This window comes from Eptatretus burgeri, chromosome 3 (assembly GCF_056783735.1).
Source record: "Eptatretus burgeri isolate ZD-2024b chromosome 3, Ebu_testis_v1, whole genome shotgun sequence".
In the NCBI taxonomy this organism is placed as follows: Eukaryota; Metazoa; Chordata; class Myxini; order Myxiniformes; family Myxinidae; genus Eptatretus; species Eptatretus burgeri.
In genome coordinates this window covers 127,405,010-127,426,312 of record NC_140963.1, presented here as the reverse complement: position 1 = coordinate 127,426,312, position 21,303 = coordinate 127,405,010, and the positions used below count along the sequence as shown (strand labels likewise).

The 21,303-nt window shown below is 42.4% G+C and overlaps 1 protein-coding gene across 23 annotated transcripts in view; it reads right to left on the bottom strand.

The window, feature by feature from the left end:
• Nucleotides 1–4,093: 4,093 nt before the first annotated feature.
• Nucleotides 4,094–21,303, bottom strand: part of LOC147030935 (semaphorin-6B-like) — a 768,963-nt gene continuing 751,753 nt past the window's right edge. For all 23 annotated transcript variants that reach the window (XM_085875514.1, XM_085875517.1, XM_085875513.1 and 20 more), the window contains one exon: nucleotides 4,094–7,491. In XM_085875514.1, the coding sequence (XP_085731640.1) occupies nucleotides 6,089–7,491 (1,403 nt within the window). In that variant the 3' untranslated portion in view covers nucleotides 4,094–6,088. The remainder of the gene's footprint in view (nucleotides 7,492–21,303) is intronic.

Here is a 21,303-nt window from a genome sequence, read left to right as displayed (position 1 = left end):
TTGCCTTTTCTACCTTTCCACAAATTTAACTTCATCGACATCACAATTTTTTTTTGAATAAATGCTCAAATTTCTTCCATTATACTGTACCACAGTCAAAATGCTGCAGAATTTTTTTTTTTAAATCAGATAATACAATACTACAGTATGTATGTCCTTTTGTAACTGATTTCGTCATCGCCACCATGCCAAATTTGGTGTATAATATTACAGACTCTCAATTAAACAAACATGGATAAAGCATGGTACTGCTTTTGAACACTCCGTCATGCTGGTCTTGAGGGGATTCTCAATTTGGATAGTTCCTCCCGTAATCCACTCCAGCACAAAACAAAAATAAGACAAACGGTCGACATGCTGGAGCCAGCTTCGCACACAAAATCAATGAGGGCCTGTGTGATGAATCGAGCATTCCCATTTTGCCAAAGCCGTTTATACACTTCAACAAATTTGATGGGGGCATTTACAAGTAAATACAAAGAAAATTGGAGCACCGGAAGAAATTCACCATGTTCATTTCGCACCACCACTTCTCCTCAACATCAAACTTACCATTTTCCAGTTTGTACACTATTAACAGGCCTCCATTTCATTATGATATCAGACATCTGCACAATTGTACTTTCAACCTACTCAGGATGATGCAACATTTTCCCACACTGTTGATGAGGTTGTTGCTTCTCAAGAGCATGCTTATCTTGATGTGAGCTCCCTGAATGTGATCCTAAAGGCAGCAAGATAGTGCAGTTGGCAGTGTGTATGCGGGAGGTCCCTGGCATGGTCAGAATGAACCAAAAACTGGAATTCTGATGAAGCGTTAGCAAGTTGAGCTGCATGTAAGAGCATGACAGCCTTCAAAAGCAGATGTAAAGCCAGCTGTAAATGCCGATACCATCCACATTTAGGTTGTGAGCATTAAATAGCTCAACATTTAAAAAAAGCCATTTTGTACCACCATCCTTGCTTTGTGATAATTAATAATAATTTGTTTATACATATACATATATATATATATATATATATATATATATATATATATATATATATATATATGTAAATATATGTATATATAAAGACCCATGCACATCTCTCACCTGTGAATGGAGGGAAAAGCCAATCAGTTCTCACCTAATCAACTAAACCCAGGTGGCTCGGAGTATATAAACAAATGATCCCTCCCAAACTCCTCCAGCCAAAGAAGCTGCATAAAGCAACCCAAGAAGACCTACACAAGGTAAACGCTATGCTGTTTTGAATCCTTCCCAGAGTTCCTCAACAACAACAATATATATATATATATATATATATATATATATATATATATATATATATATATATATATATATGTGTGTTTTGAGGGGAGGGGAAGGGGAGCACTTTAACAGCCATTTAATATATCTGGTTGAGTACAATGTAGGAAGAGAGAAGGGGAGGGAGGAGAGAGGGGAGAGGGGAGAAGGAGGAGAGGAAAGAGGGGGTGAAGAGAGTGGTGGAGAAGAGAGGTGGATAGAGGGAGGAGGACAGAGAGAGTAGGGGGAGATGGGGGAAGTGGGAGGAAGGGTGAGAAAGAGAGTGGGGAGGGGAGGGAGTTTAGAAACAGCTGCTGTAAAAGGTAAAGAGGTTACGAAAGGTTGAAATTAACAAAAGATTGCAGAAAGTAGGGTGAGCATATCTGGACGTGTGATGTTTGTAAATCAATCAAAGCTTTCATTTTTCAGTAGCAATCGATCTCAGTTTGTTTGGCACGTGGCGAGAAGAACGGTATCATAGTCAATTTCCATCTGCTGTAAAAAAATTGTGTAGGATTAGTACACCTGCTCTGCCCAAAATTGATGGTACCATGACTACTGAAATTACAAGCACATTGTGGTCCATCATGCTAAAGTCTCGGAAACATGACTCGGTCAGCTGGACAGTGGTCCCAAGCACACATAAATATGGTGGAAGAGGCTGAGCAACACTCAAAATCATGGTTTGGAGTGCACAAAGCTCAGAAATGAATATTATTTAGGTTCCATGGGCTTACATACCAGATCCAGTGGCATCATGGTGAGAGCGTCCGCTCTGAGTTTGGGAGGTCAGTGGTTCAAACCATGGCCGAGTCATCCCAAAGACTTAAAGAATGGTATGTGCTGCTTCCCCCATTGCTCAACATTTTTAAAATGATGATAGAGAATGGTCAAACAACGTTGGGAAGGAAATGGCAAACCACCCCGAATAAATAACCCTTGCCAAGAAACTGCTTCGGCAGCACAAACGCTCTGTAAAGAGTATGGTACATCGAAATCAAAATGGGCTTATGGAGAAAATACAAGGTCAAACTGTGACAAATAAAGCAGCTTGGCTGAATTGTGGAGAGAAATCACTGGATATTTGGACCAAAACTGCACAATTGCATGTTCATAACCGGCAAGGCAGTGAGAAACGAAGATGTCAATAGTTTGTGTGAAACAGAAGAATCACCGACTAAAATCCTATTTCTTGGGCAACTTACTCTTTGGATTTTCTTTTGTGTTTTCATGTGACAACCTGTGGCATCAATCATACATTCACCTGCAAATTGCAATCGATTGTGGCTTGTAGACTTCTGCAGGTGAATCTCGGCCCAGCTATAAACTGTCAAGTATCAATGTGTGTGCCGTCCCTTGGATGGACGTTGAATCGGGCGTCCCGTGCCTGCCGACATCAGTCGGTGGACGTTAAAGATCCCACGGTGGACTTCGCAAAGAATCGGTGAGATATCGGCAGCACCCTGAACAAATTTCAAATTCCTGCCCTAACCTTCATGGGGCACTGCTGCAGCGGCACAGTCACACTTCCAACCATGATTCAACCAGCAGCCACACTCGGCGTGAACGAAATGGATGGAGGGAAGTGCATCACTTGTGTGGTTCCATAATCATTTCCTAGTCCCAGATGACATTCAAGCATCTATTCTGAGCGAGCGGTCAAGGTGCGGACTCACGGACCGAGAAGTTCGAGACTAAAGTACTTCCTGAAAGTCACCTTCAACATTTCAGAAAAAAAGGTTACAAAAAGAAAAAGCATCTTTTATCTTCGGAGCAACGGAATGAGAACATTTTTCTTTCTTCGTCTTTGGGCAGCCTTATCTTCCTGATACCAGCCCGCTGCCCTAAGCAACACCCTGTGGGAATCCCCAGTTGCTTCTTACCCTCCACAACGTCAATCACCATTGCTTTTCGACCCCCCTATGGTAAGGCCAGGCCGAGGCAGTAAGCAGGCAGCTAACCAAAGATGGTTTTAAAACTGCTTCACCGCAGGAACGTCACGCAAACCTATCTGTTTCTACTCTGAAAGAGCTACAAGCTCCGGTACTTTAATCAAAATGGGATGAACGATGGGTTTAATATGATTTTCTGCCCCTTAAAAGAGCTGCAAGCGCACAGCGTCCTTGCCCCCATTGGAAATTTACTCCACAAATGGTGCTGGTACTGCTCTGTTCTGACATTGAAGCTATCTGTCTCAGATAATGTTGTTTTGTCATGTATTTTTATAAACAGTGTTTCTCTGCAAAGTGAAAAAAAAAAAACTGAATAGAACTATTCTGATCTGATCTGGAGGAAAAAAAAAGTCGTTGCTTGCTGCGTTTTCGAGTGTAAACTAAGGAAATTTGACGAAGAATGTAAGGCAATCCACCTGACTACAGTCACCTGGCTGTCCAATTTGGACTTGGACCGGTAAGCTGCTATTTCCCAGAAGCAAGCAGGAAGGAGAAGGAGTAGAAAATGCAATACAGAGTAATGGAAGAGATGCACACATGGCACAGAGAACGTGGGAAGGCAAAACTGATGACGGAGAAGCCACCTTGGGGGGGAATAAAGGAAGAGAGGGCTTGGAGGCAACCGATCAACCCATCACAAACAATACCTTCTCATCAAGACACGCTGCAAAACTCTCTCCAATGAGAAGGTCTGATCGATATCCCGTTATTATGGGTAAACTTTTCTTGGCGGCTAACATCGACCGCAAGATCTACGAATCAAGGGAAAAATCGATAACAGTGTTTGTCGGAGGGTAAGGTTTTGGCGAAAGAGCGATGGCGAGCGGTGGAGGTGAAATACAAGACCATCGATTCAAGTGCAGCCCCCTTTATTTAGTGTCACACAAAGCACAAGATGGGTGCAAAGTAGGTTGGGGATAACGGGAAGGTAGTGGGATGGGACCAGGAAGGAGGGCAAGGGAATGCATGACCGGCCGTACGAACTGTACACAGAACATGTGATTGTGACAATATGGTCGGACGTTGGGAAGGAGGGAGGCAAAAAGGGGGGTGAGGGAGAAATTGAGGTGGAAGGCTGGAGGGGAAAAACTGGGACCAGGGATTGTTACAACAGATTAAAAAGTCTCGGCATGTAAACACCACGAAACGGACCCACCCCATGCGTACAAGTTGTCAATCGCAGATGCACAGTGGTATGGTATCGACAGGCACGGGCTGCTGGGACTAAACATCTGGAATACCAAGAAGCATTGAAAGAAAAATGTGAAGATAAACAGTACAAAGCTGTGTCATCATAACGAGAATACTTAACGACAAAAGAGTTCAAGCGGTGATGGAAAAAAGGCTCAACTATAACGAAGCATTCAAGTCTTTCAGCTCTTGGATCTCTTCATGAAAGGACGGCTGACCTTTCATCACGCAGCAAAAATCTAAAATTTCCTGACAATCCTTACTCCAAAGGCTTTCTTTCTGAGTGACTGCCAATTAAGGTGTGTGGATGCAAATAATTGTTAATATACAAAACTGCACGCGAGTTAGACATTTATTTACTTGTGTGGACCTATTGTGTATCCAAGTTGTTGAGAAAAGCAACATCTTGCTTGACTGATCAACCAAAGGTAAGGGGCCGTTCAGAAACTGATCGTGAAGGCCGCGCACAAAGAGTGCGGTTAGTTCTTGCTGCATGGTCACAAAGTTACAGGCACAATGTTACCGCATCGTGAACTAAAGTGATGTGAATGGAAAAGTGCGAGCTTGCTTCCGCATCAACACGCATGAACACAAAGCACGGCATGAGTCTGTGTCAATGCTTGAATCCACACACTTCTGGACAGGTGAGTGCACGACGGCCGACGGTAAGTCAAGGGGTTTGAGGTGGTTTCCATGTGCTTGGCATCAGGTAAGCCAAAGGTCTTGCCACGCCTGCAATTAAAAACAAACTGCACGAATTGCTTAAAAGATGACGGGTCACCTCTCATAAGAGCCGCAGGTGGTATTCTGCTTGCTCGCCCCAAAAACCCAGCGGTGAGATATTGGTACACGTAGAGAGGTCAAGTCGAGGATACAGAAAAAAATTGCTCAAAGCAAAGATGCTGACACTGCAAGGGAGAATGTTTGTACACGGTCCGTTAAAAGGACCAACTCTTGTGATATTCACTGAACGCTTCACGATATTTAAAATGGTCACCTGTAAAAAAAAAAAAAAAAAAAAAAAAATAGACAGTGCGGTGGCAGCAGATCAAAAAATAATGGTTGGGTTTTGCTATCCAAGTAACTCATAGTGACGAGTGAAAAGAGTAGTTTTCCATTAGTTAACAATTTAAAACTACCAGAAAATATAAGCCTCAGGGTGAATAAGGCCGTCCGTAAAGCCAAGCCACCTATTCTCGCATCTTTTGGAAAGCAAGATGCGAGAAGCCAAGACTCATGGGCCAATTGGACTTCTCTGCAGTCACCTTTCTGCAACATTACCCCCCTCACATTCTAAAAAAAAAAACTTTTACTCTCAAGAAAATTAATTTTGCAAATTAGGGAATCGAAAACCAGAGCAAAACAAATGCAAACACCTCTTGCAATAAACATGGAAGCTCAGAGAGAGAGAGAGAAGAAAAGAGAATGGTCCCTGGAAGACTATGTAACATGACATTGAAGAATAAAGGAAAGATAGCTACAAAGACACAGCAGAATTAAAGAGAAGAAATATAGTCAGAGATATTAAACTTCCAATGTCTGTTAGTGTTTATAACAGGCTCACAGATATAGGTACATGCCCCCGTTACACCAACCAGGTGAGGCAGTGAAAGAATGAGAACCTTATCCAAAAGTTCGCAGTGTCACCAATGGCCATTAAAGTTCACAGGTCTCTGTTGGTCCATCTGGCAGTCCAGTGGTGCCGATGCATACTCGCCCTTTACCAGCAATATCAGGAATTGCAACTGCAATTGGAGGCATGACTCGGTCTGCAATTCGACAGCCTTGGTTCGACGAACGTGCTGACTCAACCGTGCCGTGCCTGCCGACAGAGGTTACAGGATTAACCCGCAGTGACTCAACCTGGGTGGCAGGTTTGTCTCGTACCACATCCCTCCGAACTACCTCCCCAGAGGGTGCACCTCGAGGAGACAGAAGCCTAGTTTCACCTGAGTCTGTGCGCATGAGCACTGGTGAGGGAAAGGCTGTGGTTGTCTGTTGGCGAAAACTCGTGTGTTTTGAAGACCCACGTGGTAGCTGAGATGCACCATATGATGAGGGCACGGTTGTAGGTGGTTGCCGCCGACCATTACGTCGTGAAAGGGAGCTTGGCCTGTAGCCAGGTGTACGTTCCATCATGCCTCCTTGCGTGGGAACATCCACTCGCCTGCTGGGTGTGTGTCGAGATGGAGTTCGTTTTAGGGACACATCTCGACATGGAACCTGTGGAGGATGTTCTGCGGATGAACGGCCAGAACTAGGTGGTGATTCTGGTGTCAGAATTTTTCCCTCAACAATGTGGTGATCTGCAAGGTCAGCAACCAAACTCTGGTGCTCAGCTTGAATTGGGCTTTGTGGGGATAACTCTCCTTCCCCTGGGCCACACCCATGTTGCAAGTAGCAGCATACGGGGCCTGGTGATGACTTTGAGGAACAGCCTGGATACTCATAGTTAGGAAAGTTGCGTGGACGTTCTGTGGGCAAAATGAGTGCACGAGGAACACGGGCAGATCTCTGTGACCTTCCTGGAGCACCTGCTGTTATGTTAGTAGTATTGTTGCACAATGTTGTATTTCGAGCACGGTTGTTGCAAATGGGACTAACAGTGACACTGCTTTTTGGTTGTAGAACAGGTGTTGACTCTGGTGTGGGAAGACCAGAAAGGTCAGGTGGTGGAGGAGGTAGAGGTAAGGGAATGCCATCACTACTTATTTCACTAGGCCGCACACCAAACCCATGTGCTAATGACCGTGGCTTATTTGAAGGAACCAAAGTGGACAGGAGCATCACAGAGGGTGTGTTTGAGTTCACTGGGCCATTTAGGAAGCGGGTCTTTGCCTGGGTTGGAAGTGCAAGGCTAGGAGGACTGTAGAGGTGTGACGGAGGCTCTGGAGCTGCCTTAGTAGCATGCGGGAGTTGCCTTCGCCGTGCGATGTACCAGTAAGTAAGAAGGATTGCAAGCACAGCGCCAAGCACAAAAGCTGCCACCACACAAATGGCAAGCAGCGCTGCGGGTACCAGGGAATCTCCATCACTCAGCTGGAGCTCTCGGGTCACACCTACAACCAGGACAGGGACAAAGATCAAGTATTATATCGGCAATGCGGAAAAGAAAATAAAGAGAAGGAAGAAAAGGAATGATTAAAGAATTGCAATAAAGTAAAATCCATGAGTTGAGGGTAAAAAGATGGTTATAAGAACACAAATTTGAGGAGATCTCACACACACATGTTGAGGTCAACCATAAAAATAAATATTCAAAAAGAATGCAGACACAATGAAACAAGATGTTAGTAGCTTTGGCCTATTGGAGACATGATATTCACAAAGGGCTGCAAATGAGCTCAGTGACGATGCACATGTGGTATACCAGCTGCAGAAGAAAACAGAAGATCTGAAAATCTCAGTGAAGCCAAGGTGTGTCGATGTTGCAGGAAGGGGTCGTGAGTCAGCAAGACAAATGAAGCATGTACAGTACAGGGCACGTCGACAATCTGGGGTATCTCATGATTTCATGGTGAAGGAAAATGTTTTTTTTTTTTTTTTGCAAGTACACCAGTGAAGGCAGATGATATTTCATACTGATGAAGGACACGAGAGGAATTGACAAAATGAAAATGAGAAAACGGTCAGGCTACAGGAGGTTGTAAGGAGACTGGTAAAACAGGAAAGGGGGTTGTGAGGGGAGGGGGGGGAGATGAAGGGAAGAAAATGAGAATGTATGGGGACTTGTGGAGATGCTGGTCAAAATTCTGCTAATTATTTTGTATATAATATGTAGATATCCTTTTGGCATTTGGAAAATGGAGACATTAGCAAAGGAAACAACGAGCTGATACTCGAGGTGCCCCACCTTTTGGGAGGTATGAGGAATAGATATTTGTAATATGAAAACGAAATCTTGAATGGGTTTTTGAAATATCGCGTACACAAGCCAAGTTTCCAAGATGGTTGCCATGGCAACATAATTCGGCCAATCACAGCCGTGATCGAAACAGGTTGAGATAACGTCACGAGGAATCGATATTTACAAGATGAAAGCAAAATGTAGAACGGTTTTTGAGATGTCATGCACACGAATGTGCATGGACAGATGATCGGTCAGTCGGTCGGAGCTCATTTTAATGTCTCTGTCGCCGACCTTGTCAGAGGAGTGGGGGACAGACCGGGGAAATCCATTATGACAAAACCGACAAAAACTCACCAAATAGCACAAAATTTGAAATAAAACCGATCTCGGAACACACAGCAAACATGGTTTTCATCAATGATCTCTCCGACTCTCTGGAAAATCCTCTTTATCTCTTTGCTGATGACTCCACCCTCTGCCGTACCATCTGTCATCCCTCAGACCAGCAAGCAGCAGCTTCTTCGCTCTCTGCAGATCTGGATAAAATCACAAACTGGTCCAACACGTGGAACATGTCTTTCAATCCGGACAAATCTCACACTCTCACTATGTCTCTTCGAAAGGACCGTTTAGAAAACCCCCCCATCCACTTTCTCAACAATCCTCTGGAAGAAGTCCTTTCATTCAAGCCTCTGGGTCTCACTATCTGCCATGACCTTTCCTGGGAAAGCCACATTTCAAACCTCACCTCCAAAGCCAGTCGCCAACTGGGAATCCTCCATCGTGCAAAGTCCTTCCTCGGCCCACCTGAGCTCCTGACCACATACAAAGCTTTCGTCTGCAGCCTGATGGAGTACTGCTCTCCCCTCTGGGCTGGTGCTCCCGCCTCTCACCTTTCTCAGCTTCACACTGTGGAAACCAAGGCATTTCGGATCATTGGCATCTCTCGCGATGAGGCTGAGTCTTTGGGTCTCTCACTCTCTCACTGCAGGCAGGTCGGTGATCTTTCTGTCTTCTATCATCTCCTCTCCGGTCTTGCCCCCCCGCTCTGTCTACGAAATGTCCCCCCCCATATTTCCGCTGGGCACTTAAGGTCTGCCAGCAACTCCCTTTTGGTAAAACTACCAAAATCAAGAATCACTGCTCACCTTCACTCTTTCATTCCTCTTTTCTCCCACCTATGGCACCAACTTTCACATTATCTTCAATCTCATTCTTCCTTCCAGGTATTCAAGACAGCTGTTCACCACCATCTCAGATAATCCCCAATCCAAAACCATGATCTTTTCTACCCTCGTCAACCTTCCTCCTCCCCCACCTATTCCACCCCAATCCCTCCTCTTTCCAAATTTCAAGTTTATCTCCAAAGAGTTTCCTTCTCTGTCCACCTTGTGAACCCTATTCATCCTCTCTTGCCCCTCATTTCTCCCCACACTCATTGTTCATCAAAGTCTGCCCCTGTCTTGGCCCTCAATTCTATTGTTGGTATCCCTCCCCTTCTCTCTATTGGTACTTTTGTCCTGATCCATTCAGTGTACAAATTCTAGCTCTTCCATAAGCCTCGACTGTGTGTACAAAAAACAAATAAATTAAATTGCATATCTCATTTAATCACAACGCAGAATATGTCAATGGGCCGATAGTCTTTTCCTGTAAAACCCCCAAAATGGAACAACTAAACGTTCCACAACAAGGAAAACCCGAAGAGAAAATTGGGTTTTTCAAGTTGAGAAGGTGCCAAGCTCCAACAACAACACCACACACACACACACACACACACACACACACACACACACACACACACACACACACACACACACACACACACACACACACACACACACACACACACACACACACACACACACAGTGCTCCGTTCACCCACCCACTAATCAATAAGCTGCACTGTTCAGCCTTGTTGTACTAACTGGCTTGTAAATTGGTACATCCTTTTGCTCGACGCCACCAAAATTATGGTACAGCATTGCATGGAAGCATGAATATCCAAAAATGCAATTTATTATTTGTTTAAAAAAACAACGACTTACAAAAGATTACAATAAAAAAAAACAGTTCAGGATATATTCATCAATTCCAAACTCCAGTGTCCCTTTAATGTTACAATACGAGTTCCTTTAAAAGGAACTTCATTGCAGGAGGAGGCTATTCAGCTCATCAAAACCTGCACTATGGTTGCCAACCTATGGTTGTTTGTCCATGCTCTATCCAAGTAAATGCTGAGCATCAAGGAACCAAGCAATACGTACCATTTTAGTCTTTGAGTATGAGAGGTTGGTGGTTTGTACCCCTGCCGAGTCATACCAAAGACCAGAGTGGACGATCTAACCATTACACCACCAAGTCAAAAAATTAACAACGAAAAATGCAAGTCCCTCTGATGAAAAATAGGTTGAAGAGAGGACTTCTGTTATCAGACAGTCGTCAAGTCTAGGACAGAATATAGACAGAGAGATGGCACGACAAAATAGCTCAGTCATATCTGATCTGAACTCGATTCCCAATAGTTGCAGCTGCAAAGTGAAATGTTTTTCAACGAGAGCATTGCATCAATGAGTATGCAGGGCTTGAGTGAAATGTTTTTCAACACTCCCATGGTATATGCCACAGCAACCGTAGACATCAGCATGCTTACATGACCTGATGCCGTAATACCAGCAGTCCAGTGGCCTCGTGGGTGACCCACGCAGCCCGCTTCAGGGACACCCATCCATGTGCCATATGGCACAAATGCAGACAGGGTGTTATCCATCTGCTGATAGAGCAACCTTCCAATATGCTATGACTGAGTTGGGGTTCCTGTACTATCAGGCAGTAAGTGCCAACTTGTTAAGACACACACCCTGTACCCTCTGGACAATGCAGCAACACTGCCTCGTGTCACCACAGCAATGAACCCAGATGGGGAAGTACAAACTCAGGTCCCCATTTTGCCAAAAGGCATGTTTGAGGCATGTTTTTGTGACCAGATTCCCTTCCTGACGCCACTACAATATCAGCTGTGGACCTAGCCTTTGACGAAAGAGAAATACTCTACAAGGCAGCAGGGGGATTTGCAATCAGTTTTCTTCTCCTGGATGGACTGCCAACCAAGGCTAAAGAGCTCCACCTGCCCCAGTTGGGTTGGTGAGTGCAAAAGCATGTCCTTACACCAGAGGACCATGCACACTACAACTCGAGGGTACAAACTTACTCCGAGATCCTCCAGACATTTAGCCGGTGCCCTCAAGGGCACCGTTACCGTGGTGTACCACGAGCAGGTAGTCTGGAAGTCTTGGCGAGGGCAGAGGCTATGTACCGGATGGAAGGACTGACACACTCGGCCTTCTTTTCACTCACAGAGCTATCCGGCGGCCACAGCTAAAAGCAAGGAATGGTAAACCACAACTCACTTTACTACAGCACCAGACGCATATGTCACCACACCACGAGTAGATGTTAAATTATTCAGCATTTTTCCAAAAAAGTAGACCCTTTACGTTCTCATGTCTTGGATAAATTTCAAACTGTTTCCCACACTGAAAAATATAAAGCAAAAAAATCAAAATAAATTTGCTAATTCACAGAAGTCTCGCATTACATGTCTCTCTATTGATTTCTCCATAATCTTTCAACACCTTTATTATTTACAAGTTGATACATCTGCCAAGGACAGGTGATGGGAATTTATATGGGTCATAGAATAACAACTAGAGAGTTCATCGAATACCTTTCCCCACACAGTCTTGAGAAACAAGGACATGGACAGGGTCTGCCAGCAGCAAATTTGATTGGCCAGGATGACATAAAATGCTGTAATATTTTGTCCGAGTACTGCTAAACAGAAGGGGTTTGAAAGTGCAAAGAAACCAAAAAAACTCGATGTGTGTTCTTTAATGTTCAAGTGTGTAATTAAATTTAAATAAAAGAAAGATTTTAAAGTTTGTTGAAATTTTTTTCCAGAAGTTTACTGTCGTTGATGCAGCTTCTTTCACACCACTTCATTGAACACATTACATGAGTTATTAGTACTTGTTGTTTGTGTCCTTTATGATGTCCTTAAAAACAGTAAGTTTCCTGTTTGGAATGATTTTCAATTTTGTTTGATTGCCAAACAGGTAGACAGTCATATATATTTTTCATATATATATATATATATTTTTTCATATATATATATATATATATATATATATATATATATATATATATATATATATATATATATATATATATATGTATATATATATATATATACATATATTATCACTACTCTCTGCCCATGTGCGATCGGGACAAAATCAGAGCCAAAATAATTTATTTATTTGTTAATTTGAATTGAAATTAAGTTGTTCTTCGATCATAAACTTACGTTTGTAGACAGACAGACAGCCAGCCAGCCCAGACAAAGTGAACCATAGTTGGACTTAAAGGACCACTCACCAGAATGCTGTGATGTCATCCCACTTTGCGACCACTTCAACAAAAGTCTACTTTTGATAAGGTCAAACAGAATAAAGGTTGTAGGTAAGATTACATTCCTGAAGCAGAATTGACAGACTGTTAATTGTTCATCTTTCGGCTGCTCCCGTTAGGGGTCGCCACAGCGGATCATCCGCTATGATCCGCATAGGTTTTACGCCGGATGCCCTTCCTGACGCAACCCTGGTCACCTCTTACGACACAGGGATAAGGATTAGGTTTCACCATGATTCCGGGCTGCCCGACACCCTCTCATAGCGTGGCCCAGTGCAGAGCTCCCGTCTTCAAGCGATCCTCCAACCCAAGCCTCCGAGTAGCCGGATTACAGGCGCACGCCACTACGCCCGGTAATTGACAGACTGTTAATTATGCTTCCAAATGTTTGGTAATGATGTGCAAAGCAGTGAGAGACGAGATGGGACAAAGGATCGATAAACACCCTCGTATTATTAATATAGATGCAAAAGGTATTTGATTCCTACCGGTGCAATTGTACCATATATCAGAGAGTACGCTCGTACTCTCTATGTAGGGATGGCGCGGAAAAACATGGCCGCTCCCATCTGTTTCAGACAAAACTAAAGTTGGAATATCTTCTCTAAAAAGTGGTTTTGGCTACATATGAGAATCTACTTGGTTTGTTCAGCTGATTGTAAAGGCAGGGATCACTTTTAAGTTCTCCAGACCATGGGAAAAATGAAAAAACAAAGAAGCAAAAATACAACATCTGTCAAACCCGGGAATTAATGTTGTCCTTCATAATTCATGTTTTATTTTTCAGCCGGTATATTTCCGAGCTGCCTCCATCAATGGCACTGGTTGTGGTACCATCCGACAGAGTTTTACCTCGTGCATCATCCTTTGGTGTTGTAATGTTAATAGCTTGAAAGGATTCCACGAAGAGTAAGAGATCTACATTCCTTTGTAAAATAATCGACAGAGATCCGAGGGGTGGATGGGGACGGGGCCGCTACGCATTTGTGCCAATGTTGACCATCTGGACATCAAATAATTTCAGCAGAAATATCTTGCCTCGGGAAATCCCTTGTTTTTCGGTGCTATATTTATGAAAATAAAATAATAGCGAGGTACGAGTGCTTCACACGGGACGCACGTGATCAAGAACCTTCTAGAATCACGGTTTCTCGGTGTCAGATTCGCTACTTACATGGGCATCTGGCATCGTCCAGAACAGCCCGAACAGGGGATATCCAATCAAACTCTGAATTGAATAAATATTTGAACTGACATTTAATGTTCCTTGATCATCTTTGTTTTGGCATAGCACATTTTGGCGAGTGGAGTGGTCATTGTTCAGTTAATCTGAGATAACCGTTTATTTCACTCATTTTCACATATCATCACTAGCTCGCAACAACAACGTGGAGCTGTGTGTTCTGAAATTGTCGCACACATGTCTGATATTGAGCAATTCATACTTTCCATTGGTGTGTCCAGTGTTGAAGCCGACATAAGAGCTTCTCGTATGGACAGGGCAGGTACTTGGGGTACAGAAAACAAAATTCCTACTCGGGGCACATTTGATGAATACCCCCAGTGTATGTGAACAACAGCGAGAGTATGGATTGGGTGAGGTACTCCGCACTACATGATGATGAAAATTTGCATGATAATGTCATGCAGATGGCTCGGTACATCAGGCTTCAGCATGATCACTTTGATATTGTTCTCTCTGCTCTTAATCCACAGCAATGATTTTGAACATTTCTAAGTGCAGGTCATTGTGTGCCCTGAGACTGGATGAAGACATTATGACCTTGCGCTCACGAAGCAAAAAGCAGGGTAAAGCGATCGCTAGTGGTCAGACATACATACGTATGTCGTATGTGTCTGCATTTTGTTCAAAGCAAACATAGAAAACCATTCAGCGGAAGGAATAGAAACTTTACCCACATGTTATATGACCATGTGATATAGCGGTCACTCTTTTGAGGTCAACATAGGCCAAAGGTCAACACAAGGCAAATTTTCTAAAATCCTCAATTTTCATATGATTGACTATAATTTTTAAAGAGGATTTGCATGTCAAGTCACTGAATTCAACCACCAACCATTTTGAGGTCAACATAGACTAATAGGTCAACATAGGTCAAAAGGTCAACTTAGGCCAAATTTCTAAAGTTGTCAATTTTCATCTGATTGACTTAAATTTTGAAGAGAATATGCATTTCATTCACTGAATTCAATCACCAACAATTTTTGAGGTCAACAACGACCAAAAGATCAACATAGGCTGATAATTCTAAAATTGTCAATTTTCATTTGATAGACTTGAAATTTCAACAGGATTTTCATATCAGCTCACTGAATTGAACCACCAATTATTTTTGAGGTCAACGCAGACCAAAAGGTCAACATAGGCCAAATTTCTGATATACTCAATTTTATCCGATTGGTGGTGGTCGTATGGCAGCTTAGCCGCCGGGGTAGCTATCATTTCTTGAAGCGCGACTGTGTCGCTGATGCAGTGCCGCTCTACCAGTACACAAACTGGAACTGGTACTCATTTTGCCGACCTCAGAAGGATGACCGGCTGAGTCAACCCCCTGGTGTATTAATTCAGCGGCCGACGGGACTTGAACTCAGGACCCAAGGATCCCAAGCCGCCACCCTAACTACTGAGCCAACACCAGGCTATTTATCCGATTGACGACATTTGAACAGGATTTTCATAAAAAATGACCATCATCTATCACATGGTCTAGCAGCCATATTGGAACGAAGGGAAAATCTTTGAAAATCTTCATCGGAGAAACCGCTTAACCGATGAATGCAAAATTAACTAATTAATCAACTATCCATGGAAAATATGGTTTGATAAAGATGTCATTGGTCACGTGGTCTGGCAGCCATATTGGATCAAAAAAAAACAACCTTAAAAAACAAAAGAGTTCGCTCGCACAAAGTCCTTCTCAAGACTGTGCAGGGTATCAATGTATTCCATGAATACCATGTTGTTCTTTAAGAAACGATCAATAAGACAGAGCTGCAAGATTCAGTCAGGGTTATGTAGGACATGCAGGAAGACATGCACGATTTGACATTGCTGACGAAGATCTCTTGGCACTTTTTACTCCAAGATTGGGTATCCTCTGAGTACCATACCATTCTGTTATTCCACATTATAAAAAAATAGCAGAAACAAGTGTATAAAAAAAAAATTTATGACAAATAAAAAAGCAATGAAGGGATGATAAACTACTGTCCAAAAAAGGTTTTAAACAAGATATGGATAATGTTGATTTCAAGAGTAGCTCACAGTATTGCTGTCACATAACAATCCCTACATCACTGCCTCCTTTACACTTCATCAATTATTGTTTCAAGCTTCTCCTAACACTCCACTGGTTATAACAGTACTTGATTACTCGTGTAGTGTAGCCACATAGTGATACTCAACAAATTAGCAACCTGACTACAATACCAGAATTAATACCAGAACATAAACATCAACTTCTTACAAACTGCATGCACATCTCCAATAACAGCATTCTATAATTATCTTCATTTGTGATTGGTTAGTCTCACTTCATGAAAAAAAGAAGTAGGAAAGACAATTGAAGTTGCAAGAACTTCCAGAAATTGTGTAGGAGCTTCTTATACTTTTGCTGAAATGAAATGTAGGAGCTTCGAATACCTTTAGCTGGTGTGGAAGAAAAATAATTATATTCAAGTATTCTCAATTATATTCATTTGTTGAATTGTTGCTGGTACTTTATAATTTTTTTTTTTTACTGTAGTTGAATTGGCTGTCAGTAATGTTTCCCTTTTCCCGACAGTCTTTTGACCTACATATTGAAAAAAGGTCTTGCTTGCTCACTGCAAAGAAACAGGGTGAACTGGTTGTTGGTTGTTAACACTGCAAAACTTTTGCCATGAGTGCGTCATTCTCTCCCTCCCACCCAAAGTGGCTACGTATTGCAGTTTTGAGTTATTTTGCCGAATGCCTAACAGCTCATCCCATAGTTGAATTGCCAAATGACTCACCCTCCCATTTTTTGGATGTCAAATTGTGTGTAAGAGGGATTACTTTGGGCTTCTGTTTCAGTGAATCATTGAACGTTCTTCCTTCATATATACGAAATTAAAGATTCTCCTTTGATATGTTAATCCAACTTGTGGAAAATCGAGTTATTTTCCACCACAATCTTGGTGCCTGAACAGGGACCACAAACAGCATCGTTTGGCATAAGAGCAAGCAAGTGGCCACGAACTAAGATGTTTGCTCTTACTTCAGATTGGATGCTGCATCTCTCAGCCAAATGGGTAATGTGGTACTCCATTGATAGGAGTGGCATACAAAGGAGAACCTTTTGTGACAGGCCTAAAATTAAGTGGTTGGAGGCCACTTAAGATTACAGGATTTATCCTGTGCATTTGAATGTTTTAAATAGAGGTTCGAGACCTCCAACAGAGAGTTGAAGGCTCTGCCATGCTAACACAGGTTGGAGGCACCTAAGAGGGGGTTCAGCCCCCCCCCCCACAAGAGAGGGTTGGAGGCCTTGCTCACTAAGAAATTCAAGTCCCCAAGGGGGAGAACGAATAAATGTTACGAATGTTTGTCGAGTTAACTCTTTGGATTTCTGTTTGTTCATTGTGCTCACTGGAAGTTTGCTTGCTGTGAAACTGTTGCATTGTTATTGTGTGGAGGTGTTACGGATTTGTAAATCCTATATGATTGGAAATGTTAAGTTTTGTGTTAAGGACATAAGTTGGGTGTTCCAACCTGGAAGGATAAATTGAGCTGAAGAGCAAAAGCATGAAATTTATTGTCTTTTAAGCACAAGTTGAAAGAACTGTATTTGTTTCAGTCATAAGTTGAAAGGACAGAACTCTTGTATGTGCACTGATTTGCATTGATCTGCATGTAGTACCAAGTGTATTATTTGAGTTATTTACCTAAAGTAAGTGAGTGTTGAAATGGAGCATATGCGAGTCCAGTACATTTCACTGGAATATATCGTGCTCTGTTGTGTATTGTGAACTGTGAAGCTTATGGGAATGAATAAGTATGGAAAGTGGAGATAAGGATTGGTCATCACCGTACACCATGAAGACTTTGAATGAGGCAAAGTGCACATGTCAATTCGAGAGGAAAAACGATGATGACAGATTCCTCACACGTCGTTGCATCTTTGGCGTGTACACAAATTACTGTGTATATGTCAGCTTGTGTTGAAAGACAGAGCCTTGGCATTGTGGTACAGTCTCTTTGGAGTGCAGGGGGGATGCCGTTGAGAGTGCTTTAAGACCAGACAGAGAGGTGGTGTGTGTGAATTTGATCTTGGTGAACATCTGAATTAGAAGTGATTGTGGGCTCTAAGGAACTGAAGATTACTGTACGATGTCATACATGAATGTCTTGGAAGAAGTGATATTGCAACAACTAAAGCATGATGTGCACATGTGTCTCGGTGCAATCTTAAATATTCCCACAATTGGGTAGACAATTTTAGAGTGTCTTGAGTGCCTTGAGAACGGCTGAATGATGCACAAATGGAAGAGTGTATGTTCCGTGTGAGAATTCCCTCAATCGTGCTGTGGTTACATGGTGGGAGTCAAATTGGATTAAAGCTCGGGCTTTCTCACTGTTTGATAACATTGTATATCGAGAGGCCACTTTGGCTTGGTGCTAATAAACATCAAGGTCACAGGTTATTTCGCCGCATGGGCCAACACTAAACTGGAATCTCTATGTTTTGTAGGCAGGAAAGGACATAAATGTGTGTGCCATCCCTTGGATAGACGCTGAAGCAAGTGTCCCATGTGTGAGCATCAAAGCTGTATTTCTGAAAAGGACAAAAGGAGTCGGTGCACTCAGACACACTGTGGAGTAGCTATGTGTGTTGATGTCATGTGGAAGAGCCATACGGATCTTGGAAACACCAGAGAACCATGGTTTGTAAATAGAAATGCTGATAAATTGTGAAATGACAATTGAGAGTGCAAAATATATTCTGAACGAGGGCCCATTTAATAGACTGTCTATCGCCGGCATTATGAGACAAAATTAATTAAATAGCGCTTTGCTCAGGATTTTAAAATGATGAACAGTGGGAAATTGCCTCCAATTGCTCAGCCCAGCGAGCTGATGTCTTAATTTGTATAAATACTAGCCTCCTTGCAAGCTATGTTTAAGAATTGCTCCTTCTCTTGAAAATGCTCTTGCTTCACAAGCAGCTGTTAGTACTGCTCGAAGAGATTTATGAGTACTGAAACCCCCCATTCAATTAATATGCAGATCCAAAGGAGGGGGAGGGGGGTTAATGCCTCCAGCCCCAAACGGTGTTCATTTTCTTTCAGTAGTTTGAACTCCACAAGGAGTTCCACGAATGTGAGACTTCGTTCTGTGACTGAGTGCCGTCATAAAAAAACCTCGCGTCTCTCAAGTGTGTGTGTGTCTTTGTTTTACTCATCGCAAAGTTGTGAGGGTGGTGGCTACTGTGTTGGAATGCGCATGCCGTGCTCGGTGATGCGAGAGAAATGTTTCCAAAATTTCGTAACCATTGTACTTAAAATGTGATCGAAATGTAGAAATGTGATTTGTAATGATTTTAAAGTGATTTGTAAAGTAGTTGTGTATGATTTTGGTACCTTGTGATGAACGAGGAATTATAATTTTCCATCGGCACTCTGGTAGAGAGTAATCAGTTAATTACAAACTTGTTATAGGCAATCCTTTTGCCCTCTCAAATTGTAGTTATCAAGTGATGACCACACAGATGATTCCCAGATAAATGTGAAGTTTAAAGTCACAACCATCTCCCAAACTCCCTATCGGTGTTTAGCACATAGGGCGATTCATTAATGCATGCATGATCCCTTAGATAGACATCAAACTAGACGTGCTGTCTTCATTAGTCTGTGAATGTTAAAGTTAATGGATGACATAAATTGATGGATGTTAAAGACAAATTCCTGCCCAAACTACTGCTGGTAAGGCAATGGCAAACCACCCAATATTGATGCTCAGCAACAAGCATGGACTTTATCAGAGGAGGATATCGATTCAAGCAGGCAAAATTCCTTACATATTTGAATGAAATAATGTTAACTCAAATGAGAATAATGGAATGGCTGCAAGATTGCCATGAAATAATGTTACGAGATATCAACAGTGGAAATACTTCTTAAAATTGATCTGTGAAGCAAATACATCAAGTGAAGAAAAATTTGGGTTAAAATAGTGATTCATGAATGTGATTGGATGGATATGTTGTTGAGACTTGTCCATTTTTCTTAAATGTCACACATCCAAGAACCAGGACAAAGACATGTTGCAAGCTCTACACTTAGCAAAATAAAAATGCATTTGATGGGCGGGGCTGGTGCTTCTCAGACCCACAGCCTCAGCATGTTTATCATCAACAACATTCTAAAGCCTTGAAGCCAAGCCTATTGATCTGCAAGCTTGCAGCCAAGCCAAGTCAGCTTACTCGTGCAGAAAGCAAAAACAACTCTGGTGTCTTGAAACGGGCCTCTATTTATCAGGTTAATTCATGAATAAAGTTTAATTGGACTACAATTTGTTTATTGTCACACTGATAGACCATAAAGCTGTTTCAGAGAAATTGGATAAATAATGCACTCCAAAGGTGGATTTTGAACCTTACGGTCATCTGGAGCATGGTGGGGGTTCCAAAAGAGACAGCTACATGCATGGACAGTGTTTTGAGCTGCAATTTGGAATGCCATTCGCCTTGTGACTCAACTTTGACAAATGACTCAACAATTTTTGTACACCTGTTTAAAAACAGAGGATTAAACTGTATTTATTTGTTTTGATAAAGGAATGGATTTGTATTTAAAAGATCAGAGCAAGCGCATAGATGGCTGGAGTCAAATCAAGTACATAGATCTACGGTGACGGGTGATGGGATATTGCAGCATTTTGCTGTATAAGTGAGAGAGAAGTGGATAAAAGAAATGGACAATGTCAGATTTAAAATGTTGATGGAATTCTGAATGGTTATGGAGATGAGAAAGATTGGTTACAGATTATTTTTCAGATTTTTCAGCTCCATTGACTAGAAAAGAAATGGACGCTCATCGGATCGATGAAACAACGTGAGAATTTGGTATTGTTTAAACTGTTTGGAGAAATTTTGTGTCTCTTAACCATATTGTCAAGCTTTTTGTTCCCAAATGGACGCTCTGCAGCCAAAGTGTGGTCAGGAGCAATCTCAAGTTATGCAGCTCGGTAACTCGCACTGCTGTAAAATGTCAAGGCCGAGTGGCGTGGACCCCACTCTCACGATGGGGGAGTTCGCAGAGCTGGGAGTCCGAGAAAGACTTCCAAAAGGATTGCCCTGTGACTACAATGATAGCCATGCTACTTTTGTACAATTACTCGAATTACTCTTGTTAATTAATGCAATAATGTGCAACCTAGCTTTGAATTACCAGTATGCTTTGACCTATATGGCAGTGATGGGGATACTCTTTTGGTCAATGGGAACAACGAGTGATACTCGTGATAATGTTTGCATGCACCGGCTTTCTTGTCATATACATAAACATGGG